General features: G+C 40.4%; 1 protein-coding gene across 3 annotated transcripts in view; it reads left to right on the forward strand.

The window, feature by feature from the left end:
- BRINP3 (BMP/retinoic acid inducible neural specific 3) overlaps nucleotides 1-14,345 on the forward strand; it is a 199,303-nt gene extending 184,958 nt beyond the window's left edge. For all 3 annotated transcript variants that reach the window (XM_053985680.1, XM_053985683.1, XM_053985681.1), the window contains one exon: nucleotides 12,965-14,345. In XM_053985680.1, the coding sequence (XP_053841655.1) occupies nucleotides 12,965-14,081 (1,117 nt within the window). In that variant the 3' untranslated portion in view covers nucleotides 14,082-14,345. The remainder of the gene's footprint in view (nucleotides 1-12,964) is intronic.
- The last annotated feature ends 858 nt before the right edge of the window (nucleotides 14,346-15,203 follow it).

Below are 15,203 nucleotides of genomic sequence, written 5' to 3' on the forward strand. Positions count from 1 at the left end.
TACCCTAATATCATCCTCAACTAGAAGATGGGAAATCATTGAGATCCTCAAGCTGCAGGATTTAGTAGGATGCATTAAAGATTATGCCAGGGACAATTCAAATTTTCTCCCCCATCACAATCATATCATGCTGGGAAACTAAGTGGTCTTTGAGTACCCAACAAACCTTTATTTCTGGAGCTGAGGGTAGAGATATTTCATTCAAGGGTTCAAGTGCCCATTTGTGGATGGGGAGTCTATGCAGCAATTCAGTCCTGTGTGACAAAATAATAATTGAATGTGTTTCCATAGAAACGAAAAACAGCCAGTGAAAACTGCTGTAGAGTATTAAAAGAATTCAGTCAAGTTTTATTTGAGTAAATAAGGATCACTGGCAATATACTGCTGGTTACAAGGACAGGTGGTACTCTTAAAATTACTTTTAAAATTACATCACTGAGCAGGAGCTCCTGTGGTTTCTCACAGAGCTACAGGCTAGTATTAAAAATATTAGGACTATGTAAGTGATGGATCAGGAATGCTCTCAAGTTAAAGGGGTCCTTTTTAGTACTGCCATAATTTTTTTTGGAGCAAGCCCATAGTAAGGTGAATTAGATAGATTAAGGGAGTAATAGGGATTCAGATAATAGTAATGCTTGACAGAACTATATTGCAACAAACAGCACTGATTGTAAGACTCCTGCCAGATGTAAAGCCAATGTTAATTTGCTCTCCTTGTATCATGAACAGTTTGGGACTTGGAGAAAGAGTGTTTGACTCTTAAGAGTAAACTTCAAAATCCAGGAAAGGATTTGAGCAGAGGCAATTTTTCTCTGACTTTCTGGGGACATTGATCCTGGCTGTAAACAGCCTTGTGAAAAACACTGGATTGTGTGTGGATTTGGGCTCCTCAGTCCTTTTGCCACTGGAGATGGATGGTGTGGCAGAGGCAGTGTAATTACTCACCAAAGTGAGAGTGTTTGTGCTGCAGCCCTGTTTACCTGCCCGTGACAAACCCTCTTACCTTTGCTGTCCATCAGGAGCACCACAAATAGCAGCAGCTTGGGAAGAGGGAAAAGTCATCAATGACTGGATGAAAGTGTAGGCTGAAAGAGATCCCACCAAAATCTGCAAACTCCCCTGTAATATAAATGCTAGGCCATCTTATCCACTAGAATCCATGTAAAAGATACTTCCAAACCCCGTGTGTTGGACAAACAGGAGAAATCATGGGTGATATGTTTGCCTGAGGACATCAGTGATATTTTTGTGGCTATTCCTTGTTATTCAGAGGTACTCAGTGTGCACAGCAGGAAATCTTCTGCATGACAGAGGGGCTATTAAAGATCCAGACTTGTATTTCAGTTCATGGCTCTGCAGTTATCCCCCTCCAGTCCTCACCATCCCTCACTGCAGCTCTAAAACCCCTGTGAGCACATCCTGCAGCCTATTTCTATTTATTTTGTCTGGTTTGCACTTAGATTGGAATCTCTTCAAGGCAAAGGGTCTTGAAGCAGGTTGGTTTTATCAATATGGATCATGTCTTCAGGCCTTTGTTGTCACTTCTACTATAAATACAATAGAAGGTGCAATATCATTTGCAATATTAAGAATGGATGAAATCCTTTTGGGGACATTTTGGTAGTGCTTTTGTCCAGTAATTAAACATTTAAAAAGTAACACTATGACATCCTTCATGTTTCATGACGGCATTCACAATCTCAAAATTTAAACAACCTTCATGAGCTTCAAGAGTTTCAAGTGCAAAGATACTGAACTACAGGTGATGTGAAATTCTGTACAAAGTGGTAAAGAAAATGAGATCTTTGCCATTTCTCTAGCCTCAGTAAAAAATTCAATTTTATCTCTTCATCATTCATTTCCATTAATTAGTATCGTCACCATTCCCTTGGTTCGTTTCAAGCCCCTGAGTGTGTGTTTGGGAGGACTTCTTTTTCAGGGGGTTTTTGTAGCTTTGCTTTTTTATTTTCCCCAGGTGGAAGCATCTGGTCTTTCTGGAAGAGACAGATAAACCTTTCTGAGAGTGCCTAGGGTATTTAGGAGGAATGTTTTGTGTGTGTATATGTATGTGTGTGTGTGTGTACATATATAATATATGTATTTATATAAAGCTAGAGACCTTGTTAATGATAGAATCATTATCTATATATACTAGAGACCTTGTTAATGATAGAATTCCAGAGCCTTTAGTGTCCCACTGTGATTACAATCCAAGATTCTTGGAATGACTCTGATAAGAATGCTAAATATGCCTTAAAACACATCCCTTTGTAGGCTCTGAAATGTTATATATCACTTGTCAGAAAAACAGATTCTCTAACAGATCTTTTTTTCTTCTCCTGCAAGGAAATCTTGTCTGCTCCAATCCACTTTTGGTTATTGATGTGAACACTTAGGAATTATTTGTGAAAGACAAGGTCCTTAAATTAATTCCTTCTGTAGCAGCCTGTTAGTTTTACTAAGGAGGAATTTAAAGTGGACCAACATCTTGGGTATTTTGTTAGCTTTTTGTTGTTATTTTGGATGGGCTTGTATGTGTGTTTTTAGTTATATTCCCTTAAATAAAAATTTCAAGGTGTCAAGGAAGCTGTTCTGCATGGGGAGATTTTCTTTCCACCCTTGAATATCATGGCATTTAAAGGCCTACAATACCAATAGGGGATGAACTCATCAGAAGGAGATTACCTATATAGAAAAATAGCATTTCAGGAGTAACGTGCTCTTTCTTTGCAATAAGAGTTGTCACTGCTTCAGGGTGTGATTCAGAGCTCCCCTAGTGCTGCAGATCACAATTCCATATCTTCCAAGGTGGGACTTTGGCCCCTCGCTCTCTTATCTACACTAAATTTTCTATTATGCAGATTAACATGTAGAAAACTGTTTTGGTTTTTTTTTTTCACCCTATCACCTTCTATATTGTATTTTAGGTTGTGGGTTTGATTGCTTAAGGAAGGCAGTAATGTTCTAGGAGATACAATCACTTGGTATTTGTTATAAACATTATTCCAAGTCTGTCTCCTAACTGATATTATGACATGCAACGTTTGGCCATTTATTTTAATACTTTCTCTGTTTATGATTGCTACACAAGTGACATATTATTACAAGTATTATACATTTTTAAGTGAAGTGAAATACGTGTTGTTCTTAAACAGCAGGATCCAACTATTCTAGACAGCCTTTAATTTTCCTTCAGAAATTTAAGGGTGTCTTTACAAGTTATTTGAACATACCATGGCAGAAAACCAAACCTCTTTTCTGACTGTATATCTGCCTTCTTTTGTGCCTGTATTAAAATTTTAAGGGTTTGCTGAAAATTATAGCTATTTTCAGTTATTACAAAATTAGAGAAAAAAGCACACTGATCTCAAAATCTTATTTTGGTTTATTTTGTTTAATAGCATGATAAGCGAGGTATGAATACAGAACTGAGTTTCGTATTCTTTAATTAAGACCATTACTCTTGTCTGGGAGATTCTTGCTTTGCTGTAATCCTTCTGGTTCTGCACAATGGAAGAAAATGACAGATTGTTGCTGTTTATATTACAGTAGCTTTTAGGGATAACTACATTTATAATCCAAATAGGAAACAGCAGGGAAAAAATAAGGATCATTATCAAAGGAAAGAGCAAGTGACTGGTCCATAGTCATCATTACACAGAAATAAACCAGGAATAAAAGCAGATTTTCCCTAGCTCCACATTTATAGCTGCCACAAAGTTTGCAGAAACAGATTTTCATTTATTTTTTTGTTTGTTTGTTTTATTTTATATAAAACTGTTATTTGTACCTGGGAATAAGGATGCCTAAAATGGGACTAAAGGTCCTGTCTCAAAATCAATAGGAAAACGAGAAGATGTGATGGTCTTGTACCAGCTTCTCAGATGTGATCAGGGACCTGCCTCTCTGCTACTGGCTGTTAATGAGGCTCTGATTTTACCAGGAATAATAATACCTGGAATAATGAGGTTTAATTCCAGAAAGTCTGGAATTGATGGCTGTTTTTTCTGGTGCTAACTCTCTTTTCATATACAGATTTACCCCTTACCATGCTTAAAACTTTGGATGCTGTTGGCAGCAGCGGGATTTTTGTGGGTCTGTTACAGTTCAATAACCCTACCAATTGCCCTTTTGCTTGATTATTGATTATCCTACAATTTATTGAAAGGCTTTAGCTCAGAAATTATCTCCAGTCTCTGAACTTCCTATTTTACTCCTGTTTTGAAGAAAAAACTCTAAAAATGTGGATGCTGCTTTCTCCTATCTGAACTACAGTGTTAAGATACACTGCCTTCTGCTCTCATCTTCAATAGATTTTTGTGATCTGCTGCATTATATAAAAAGAGCTTTCAGTCGAGGCTAATTTTTTATTAATTCTAGAATTTCTACTGCCTACTAGAGCTGCTGGTACATCTTGTTATTGTTGCAGTACAGTTCACACAAACAACTTAGACTATTATTGTGCATTTGGCCTCAAGATCTTGGCAAGGGAATCCAGTTGGTCTTAGTAGCTGCTACTGGCTCCCTTCCTCCTAGAGATTAAATACTGAAATTAGGTTTATGCCAGCTATATATATATTAAAATTCAAGGAAACCCCTGAATTAGCTACATTTACACTTCCATCTTAAATTATTCAGTGAAAGGAATTTTCATTTCAAAATCCTATTTCATTTTTATCCTTTTTCCAAGTTAGGATGTTCCTTCACTTCTTTCTTTTTTACCTCTACCTTATGGTCTGCTGAACACAGAGCAAAGAGCTGCCCTTGCACTACATTAATGTGAGTATCTTTTGGGCTAATAAATCCAGCTGGGAGGGAAAGGCTGGCAGAAATGCAGGGAAAATACACCGGGCAGCATCAATACAGAGTGAGACATGAATGGAATATGAAATATGCAGAGAGAATTTTAAAGAAGCCCTGTAGTGAGAGGACAAAAGGCAGTAGTTTTAAAATAAGAGAAGGTAGATTTAGACTGGGCAGAAAGAAAAATTCCTTTTAGGATGAGAGTGCTGAGGCCATGGCACAGGGTGCCCAGAGCAGCTGTGGCTGTCCCTGGATCCCTGGCAGTGTCCAAGGACAGGTTGGATGGGGCTTGGAGCAACGTGGGACAGTGGAAGGTGTCTCTGCCCATGGGGGAGGATTAGATTGGATTACCTGAGAGGTTCTTCCCAACCTAAACTGTTCCAGGATTGTGTTCAGAAAAGCACACAGCATTATCACACCCTCATCTCACCTCTCCCTGTAAAAGAAAAGGCATTTCAGTGTTTGCTTTCAGTTTGTTCAATATTGGGATGTTTCCCTAGTTTTCCTTCACACAAAATAAGATGATTATATTGCAGTAAATTTGGCTGTTACTTTTCTAATGCCCTAAAGGGGTTTATTAACCAGAGGCATCTAGTTAAGCCTTACAATAACTTCATAATTTTTTTACATTTATATGTTAACATACATCTGGAAAATTCCACCTAAAATTCCACAAAATGAGCGGCTAATCTGTGAACCAAGGTCAGTTTTTCACAGATCTAACACTACAAACACAAGCACACACAGACATTGACATTGGCTCCAAGAAGCACACATTGGTTGGCCGGTTTGGAGGATTTTGGTTGGAGTATTTTGGTGGGGTTTTGTGCATGTGTGTGGCAAGTTTCTTCCTCCTTTACATGGAAACTTAATTTTCCTAACAGCTCTGATTCCTTTTGTTCTACAATTGACGCCATTAATTAATTTTCTGTATGTTTCCTTTGTCCCTGCTGCACTTTGGATCATTACTTAGTAAAAGCTTTCAAAGCTTGTCTCTGATTTGTCTCCCTTTACATAAATATTTGGTGCTACAAAGCAGTTTGATTCCCAATTAAAAATACCGCAATGATCATTATGATTAGGGCTGTGTCGAAAGAGTTTTGGATATATTATCTTAATTTTCTTTTTCCTAATAATTATTCTTTTGGGGGTGTGTGTGGCAGAAATGTTTCATATTAGAAAAATTTTGCTATGAGAATTATAAGGGGGCAAAATCAACATAGTTAAAACTACAAAGCTTTGTAAATCAATTCATAACAGACCAGCTAGAAATAGACTCTGAAATATTACATGTTTTAGTGCCAAAATATTGTTTAGCTTGCAATATTGTGAAACCCATGGCACTTTTCTCTATGAGGTGCAAAAGGTTTCAACCACTTAATGTAGGGGCTTAATTCCTCTGCTTCTCATAATATAAATACTATCTGGAATTTAAAAGAAGAACATTGATTTAGTAGCAGCCCTGAGGGGCCCAGGCAACAGCTGCAGAATGGTGGCACAAGGGCTAGGGGATCTGGAAAGGCTCTCTTTAAATGTGATTATCAGGGAAAACAAGGTATTTTGGCTCCATAATTCAAAGTAGATTCAGTTTAGATTGTGAACAGCCCCAGCAACATAATTCAGCATCGTGATCCAGGTTCATCCAGTCACCACAGAATATCATCACACTGAGACAGATTTCTTTAGTTACTGCTTCCACTTCAATGCTGGAAGCAATTTCAGCATATGGAGAGAACATTTCCATTAAAATTCCATAGCTAATTAATAACTTTCTGTGTGTGCTAACAGGCATCCCTTAGGTAGAGGTTTCTTTTTCCTTTACATACATTTAGAAAAGTTTCATAGTCCTTCCCTACTTTACACTACTTTTTGTGTGCACCATGGCCCACATAACCCAGACCTTTGGATCAGCCTAAAAGTTCCTGGCTCAGGTAGAGCAGCAGTGAAATTGTGAGATGTGAATTCAGAGCAGCTGCACTGCTCCTCTTTGCCATCTTTGGGAGTGGGATTTGCATAGTCACCAAGAGTCTCACTGCCATACCTGTAACGTGAGCTACAGTAAAACGATTTCAGGCACACTTATCTCAGTGGTGGGTAATTTTATGAGGCTGAATAAACTAAAAGCATTCAATCTTCTAATGACAGAGGGATCAAGGCCACTCTCAGCAAGTTTGCAGGTGACACCAAGCTGAGGGTGCAGTGACAGCCCTGAAGGACAGGGTGACAGCCAGAGGGACCTGGACAAGCTCCAGAAGTGGCCCATGGGAACGCCAGGAGGTTTTTAACAGGACCTGGTCAGGGCAAGCCCTGGGGTCAATCCAGGTGGGGAGGAGCAGATGGAGCAGCCCTGGGAGAAGGACTTGGGGGTGCTGGGGGTGAGAGCTGGACCTGCCCCAGCCCTGAACCCCCCTGCCCTGGGCTGAGCCCCCAGCATGGGCAGCAGGGGAGGGGGATTCTGCCCCTGTGCCCCTGTGCTCAGCTGAGACCCCACCTGCAGAGCTGCCCCAGCACAGGAAGGAGCTGGAGCTGCTGGAGAGAGTCCAGGGGAGGCACCAGGATGGTCAGAGGGATGGAGCAGCTCTGCTGGGAGGAAAGGATGGGAGAGCTGGGATTGTTCAGCCTGGAGAGGAGGAGCTTTAGGGTGACCTCACTGTACCTAAAGGGAGCCCACAGGAAAGAAAGAGGGAGACTGTTTACAAGGGATGGATTGATAGGACAAGGGGGATGGCTTCCCACTGCCAGAGGACAGGCTAGATTAAATATTAGGAAGGAAATCTTACCTGTGAGGGTGGGGAGGCCCTGGCACAGGGTGCCCAGAGAAGCTGTGGCTGCTCCTGGATCCCTGGAATTGTCCAAGGCCAGGCTGGATGGGGCTTGGAGCAACCTGGGCTTGTGGAAGGTTTCCCTGCCCATGGCAGGGGGTGGGACTGGACTTTAAGCTCTCTCCCAACCATTCTGTGGTTCTGTGATTCTATGATCACTCACTGCTCTTCTGGCTGCTGTGCTGTTGGTAGTTTTACCCTGATTCCTAGAAGAAAACAACATTCTCATAAAAGACCATTATCAAATTAAGCAGCCATTACTGTTTTGAATCACAGCACAGAAACCAAGTACTTGGAGTCTGATTTGTCCTTCCCAAGATGTAAATCCACCTGATCCAGAGTAGGACGTTGTAGAGATGTCTAAAAGTGCATTTGGTGCTGATGTTGCTGTCTCACAGATTTATACTGGACTTGGCCTCCAAAGAAGGGGAAAGTAGGTAATGGGTATTTTACTGCCTCTCCTCTTCTTGTTAAATTGTCTTCATTTTTTTACTTAGCATCTGCCTCACTGAGTACTTATCATCTGCTACTGAGCCATCTGATGTACAACAGATGTTAAGCACTTAGTGAGGCAGAGAAGGAGGTAAAAGTGTCATATCATGATTAAATACTTGCTCCAGCTATTCTATTGGGTGACCATAGTGCTTTGTTCTTACATTTAATGTTACAGGGTACTGAACAGGAATAGGCACGTGGTTTGGATTAAACTTGCAACTGCTCTAGTAAAAATAATCCTGGTTTTAAGTAAAGTTTTTTTCACAGTAAGAAAAAGATTTGCAAATTATTTTAAACGTACTTCAGATTATGATTTATGTCTGTCATTAAGATTCTCATCAGAAACTTGGCTGGTGTTAATTGCTGCATTAACTTCCCTAGGATTATCATATTTTTTACCATGCTCGTGTAAAAGTGAGATTATCTGGCAGGCTTTCTTTCCCCTGCAAGCATTCCAGCTGAAAGCTGGTGCAGTTTATGGGGCAGCAGATTTAACCACAGGAGTCTCTTCATCCTGCAACAGTAGCCTGAGCTTGTAGCAGAGTAGGAAATGAGTAGAAATTGGAACTGAAGTTTTCATTGAAGCAGAATTAGTTAACAACCTGCTTCCAAGTAAATTTTAAGAACTGAGAAAATTTGTGGAATATTGTCATGCACCTCTAGGTATTTTTACACTGAATATTTGATCAGATAAGGAAGAATAAGGAGGGAGGAATTGTTCTTATTATTATTAATAAGGAGGGAGGAATTGTTCTTCCCTGAGAGGTGTGATTTGCGTGAGCAGGAGCTCTTTACAGTCAATGGTGAGATTCAAACCCAGAATAATGGAGACCCAGTTTTGGGGTCTTAACTTAGGCAGGAACAGGACAATCAATATTCATGTTTTCATAGAAATTCTGTCCAGATTTTGCACTTCTTTTGTACTTTTGTACTGGTTTTAAAACATTGATTTCAACACCTTGATATTAAAAAACAAAGGAAGTTTAAAAAAATTCCAAACAATTTCTAGGAAGGTGTGATTTTTTATATAATTTGACAAGTATCCTGTACTTACCAAATATCATATTTAATTAAACTAAAAATTACTTTACTTCTACAGTAAAGCTGTGATTTCAAGTGTTTGAATCACTAGAAATAGCTTTTGATTATAAATGATCACATAATTATGCAGGATGAGAAAGACACAGGTATTTCCAGCGTTCCATTTTTATTTGAAGCTCAGTGGAGTGGCTAGGACTATTCTTGCTGGTTTCATTAGGTTTGGAAGCTGGTTCTACACCCCAGTGTTTGGAAAACTGACTCATCAGGCCAGCATGTGTAATTTCCCAAATCAAATAATAATGTTTTATTGTTAAAAGAGTAATTGAAGAGCTCTTTCAAGCCTCGCTCAGGGCACCTGTGGTCATGTTGCTTTCTCCAGTTGGTGCTGAGTGATAAAGTTCTGGAATGGTCTGCCTGGGGAGGTGGTGGAGTCACCATCCCTGGATGTGTTTAAAAACAGACTGGATGTGGCATTGGGTGCCATGGCTTAGTTGAGGTGTTGAGGCTGGGTTGGACTTGATGATCTGGAAGGTCTCTTCCAACCCAGTGATTCTGTGAATTCTGTGAATTCAGGGAGGCTTCATCGATTTCCTTTTATCTTATGGTGTGTAAAGATTCTGACAGTGCCCCTCTCACTGTCCTCTCACTGATCAGTGAATTGCTTGTTCAGTAGTGAAGTTTTAGTTCTGTAGTCTTCTTCCTGTGGGGAGTGCAACTGATCCCCTACTACCTGATTTCTCCAAGGAGTCTCTGTCCATCCACCACACCTCTGTGATATTGAGGAGGTCTGGAATTGTGTCCAAATGTGCCTGTTTCCTGCACACATCCATGTCCAGGCACAGAGGAGGGTCCCTAGGTGCACCACTTTCTGCACAGAATGCAGAAAATCTGCACACAATCACAAAACGTTTTGGGTTGGAAAGGACCTTGAAGATCATCCAGTCCCAAATGGATTATGCAGTTCCAAACTACATTAGAAAACCTCTTTCCCTGGATGCTTTATTTCCCAGGCTCCAGCCCCAAGCTAGCCATGCTTGAAGCCCTTGTCACAGGGTTAGCAAGTCTGGCACCTGAGCTGTCACCTCTCACCTTCTCTGAATCCCCCTCTGTCCCCAGCTGCCACTGTCCTAGAGGGGCTGTTCAGCCAGGTGGTGACCTGCAGGACACATCTGCTTCCAATCAAACCTTTCCCTTGGCTGCAGGCTCCAGAACTTATCTGATCTTGAATCTCTAGGAGAAAAAGAATGATTTTGTAATGACATGCCAGTCATTACCAATGAAGGACGACTGGCTTACATAAAGTAGGTATCACCCACATTTTATGTACTTTCACATAATTTACTTAATTTGCTCCACTGAAAGCAATAAATTTACAAAGAGTAATAGTATTCCTTAATGACTAATTTTAAAACAAGCAGTTAAATAAGGAAGTAATTTTAATTTTTTAAAATAGACTATATTTGTTAAATAATCGAAGAAAAGTATAAGCAGATTCTTCTTGAAATCTCTCTGTTTAAAATCAGGTACAAAGAAATAAAAGTAAGGCAATAATATTAGAATGTTATTGTTTTGAACTTCATTGGAATAAGGGGATAACCTCCTTCCCTCTAAGGTTGTTGACCTCTTTGCAACTGCTAATCATCAAAGACATAGCAGTTTAAGTAAACTAGATAATACTAAGTTACAAACAACATAACTAAGTTACAGAAAGAAGTTTACTTAATTTTGCAGCTTGTAATTTCATGCAGATTTTTAAACTGCTGCTTGTATTCTCTAACAGTTCCTGGTCTCCGTAAAAAGAGTTTTTCTGTAAATGTGATCTGGAAATGTATTCCTAATATATAATAAAACTTTTCAAAGGCATGGACTTCTGTTCCCCACAGAAGTGGAGGAGGATGCTAAAAGTCACAGTTGCAAACCCAGTAGTCATGTAATTGCACATGGTAGTAACAACACCAGCAGAAAACTTGGATATTAAAATGCAAATAATACAGCCTTGAAATCTGCCCAGTTTTCTGTCCAGTGTGATAAATCACAAGGTCGCAACTTTATGAAGGCTACTGCAAATCAAATGGCATTAACTAAAGAGTTAAAGTAAACAAACCAGACTTTTATATCTTACCTCCAGCAGCTTTTGGGACTCTGCATCAATTCTGAAATTAGCACAGAGAAGCACAAAGGATTAGGGAGAAGCTGCAAAGAGAGGCCTTTGGAAGGTTGGTTTCCCTCCTTTGGGAAGAATCTGCTCTGGTTTGGTTGCTGTGGTGCCCATGGGGTTATAGCAGTGAACAGAAGAGTTCAGCCCAAAATGGGCACCAGGGTCACACACACCTGGTCTGGCTGGGACAGCTCCACATGTGCAGGCTGCTGTCAAAACAACCCAGACAAAACACACAGGAGCTTCCCATTCCACCTGGGACAGCTTCAAGGTCTTCTCAGTTTTGGGGTAACTTTTATTTTGTGACATTGACCTTGCCTGCAGAATGGACATTATGATTTGTAATCAGGAAACAAAGGAATAAGCTCACCCAGAATATTTTTGCTTAATACAGACTTTCAAATAAGCACCAAGAAGAATAATGATGAAGTATGTTCATGTTGTGCATGTTATTATATTTACTTATGCTTCTAGAAAATACCTAGAGCTATAGAAATGTAAACCCCCAACCCTGAACAACCAAGATTCCTGCCCGACAAAAGGGAAAAAATAGAAAGATTAAAAAAGTCACCAGAGTATTTTCTTACTGAACTTTATTTTCATGTTTCTAAAATATCAGAATTTGAGATGCCATGGATTTCTCCTTGAGACAAATTCAAATGTGACTTAAAAGTCAGTCAGGAGTAAATGAGGGTTTTGCATTTTCTCTCCAAAACAATGTAATGAAAGGGAAAGAAACTGTACGACCATCATCATTCACATGTAACAACAGATCTGATTGCAGCAGACAAAACAAGTTCTTTAAACTGTGCATTTCTGAGAATAACAGGAGTTGAAAAATGCAAAGAAAATTTTTCTGACTATTTCCATGTAGCTCTGCTCTTCTCATTGTCTTTCTTCTAGTGGAAGTGCCTCATCAGCCTAAACTGTTGGTTTCAGTATGCTTTCCCAGTGTGACACAGGACATTAACGGTTCCTCCTAGTGAAACCAAAATGAGATGACAAGAAGAACATTAAAGTGATCTTTTAATTTTGTCCCCAAAGATGAAAAGTAAACACAACATGCTCATGCACTCATGCATGGCTTCCTGTAGAGATTCTGCAGTGCTGGGAGTCATCTAAAGAATCTCTTTGGGTGGGGGGTAGGGACCTATTGCTATTCTAGGAAAGAACTTTGTCTCACTGTCTGTAAATCAATGCAGGTCCAGCTAGTAAAAATAAAATAAATCTTCATAATAGAATAGAGGGACAGTAGAATTGTAGACATTTAGATACACACTAAACACTTTGGTCAAATAGAACACACAAAAATAATCTCAACTGCGTAGGATTTCAAGATGTTAATCTGAAGACAGTTACAGAAAATGGCTCTTTGTCAGGCTGCCTTGACAGAGACACAGAGAAAGCAAATACCTGAACTAAATGTTCCTGTCATGCCTGTGGGTTTATAAGGAAACTTTTCTTTTGTGATTTTGCATTGTTAAGAGGCAATTTATACCTGTATCTATCTGACAGCAGATGCTATCGTGCCTTAGCCTGATGCTAAAACCAGCTTTATTTTTCTCTTTCTGATAAAATATAACAAAGTCGTATTTGCTGTGTGCAGGCCTCTCTTTGTTAAAAACAAGTTATTTTCACGCTGCAGGTCTTCCAACTACTGGCTCAACCGCATCCAGTCCTTCCTCTACTGCAACGAGAACGGGCTCCTGGGAAGCTTTTCTGAGGAGACCCACACGTGCACCTGCCCCAACGACCAGGTGGCCTGCCACGGGTTCCTGCCCTGCACGCTCGGGGACGGCCCCGCCTGCCTGAGCTGTGCCCCCGACAACCGCACGCGCTGCGGGAGCTGCAACGCCGGCTACATGCTGAGCCAGGGGCTCTGCAAGCCCGAGGTGGCCGACTCCACCGAGCACTACATCGGCTTCGAGACGGACCTGCAGGACCTGGAGATGAAGTATTTGCTGCAGAAGACAGACCGGCGGATCGAGGTCCATGCCATTTTCATCAGCAATGACATGCGCCTCAACAGCTGGTTCGACCCCTCGTGGCGCAAGCGGATGCTCCTGACTCTTAAGAGCAACAAGTACAAGTCCAGCCTGGTCCATATGATACTGGGCCTCTCTCTGCAAATTTGCCTGACTAAGAACAGCACCTTAGAGCCCGTCCTTGCTGTTTATATCAACCCTTTTGGGGGCAGCCACTCTGAGAGCTGGTTTATGCCTGTGAATGAAAACAATTTCCCAGACTGGGAGCGGACTAAACTGGACTTACCCCTTCAGTGCTATAACTGGACGCTGACTCTGGGCAACAAGTGGAAGACATTTTTTGAAACTGTACACATCTATTTGAGGAGTCGAATAAAGTCAAATGGTCCAAATGGCAACGAGAGCATCTACTATGAACCCCTGGAATTTATTGATCCCTCAAGAAATCTGGGCTACATGAAAATCAACAACATCCAAGTGTTTGGCTACAGCATGCACTTCGACCCAGAAGCAATTCGAGACTTGATTTTGCAGCTGGACTACCCCTACACTCAGGGCTCACAGGACTCAGCACTTTTGCAGCTGTTGGAGATTCGGGATCGTGTAAATAAACTCTCTCCACCCGGCCAACGTCGTCTGGACCTCTTCTCTTGCTTGCTCCGTCATAGACTCAAACTGTCTACCAGTGAAGTGGTGAGGATCCAATCTGCTTTGCAGGCCTTTAATGCCAAATTGCCAAACACAGTGGATTATGACACAACCAAATTATGTAGTTAACCATAAATGTGAAGCACAACACAAAACTTTGAAGGAGTTTCTACAGTGCTTTTGTGGAACAGTTTATGTTTGGAAGAGTAAATTTAAATTGTCTTTTCAATATCTGTCTTATATCAGTCAATACTGTTGGATGGCAATTTACACACATGAACTTGCTGACAATGAATATATTATACCTGCAGTTTTGGTTTATGAATGAAATAAATACTGACACCAGTCTAGAAGACATTCTACTTTTTACAATAAATTTCATTTGTAATTTTATATGTTCCGTGGCAATGCTTTTGTGCATTACATCCTCTAGAGGGAACATAGAAGGAGACCAATAAAATTTTGTAGCTGAACAGTTATTACAAAGAAACGCTGTGGGATTCTTTTTTCTTACACAAAAGTAGTAACTTTGATACACTTTTGTGTGTGTTGAACTCAGGAGGCATAGGTAAAGAGAAGAGCTGGACTCCAGATTGTAAGAGAAACTGTCAAAAAGTCAAAGCCATAGTCTATTTTAATTTTAGGATGTGGATCTAGGAGCTCATGTTGGGCTGAAGTGACCACTGTAGTGATGCTCCCCCTGAGGCTTGTCCTTTCCAAGGTGCTCAGTGTGACACCCAGACATCAGAGTGATGCCAGGGAGTGTTTTAGGGTGGGCAGGAGGTTGGAGCTGTGGGACACACAGCAGTGCAAGGCTGCATTAGCTCTACAGGAGACAGGTGAGAGGCTGTCTGCAAATGACCAAAATGCTTTTCAGAAGTCTCCCCCTGATCCTTTGCTTTGCATACTTACCAAAAGAATCAAGCATCCTCCCAAATGCACACACTATAATATTCAGAATATCTCTGTTTTGAACTGCTCACTCAAGTACAGCCATGCTGCATAGATTCAAATTAATGTTAAAAATTTCCCTACCAATGCAGTTGTTTAGTAGATGGGTGCTTTTTCCATTCTTTTCAGTGCAAGAATTTTCAGTTTTTTTAAAAAAATCCCCTTTTGCAGATACAAGAAATCCAGTTTATAAAGCTGACAGTGCAAGTCATTAATTAAACATTATTAATTACTAAAATTAATTAAATGTGAATGTCTGTGGATCAGAATCAGGTTCTTTGCCATTTGACACATCCCAGC

The sequence above is a fragment of the Vidua macroura genome, chromosome 9 (assembly GCF_024509145.1).
Source record: "Vidua macroura isolate BioBank_ID:100142 chromosome 9, ASM2450914v1, whole genome shotgun sequence".
NCBI lineage: Eukaryota > Metazoa > Chordata > Aves > Passeriformes > Viduidae > Vidua > Vidua macroura.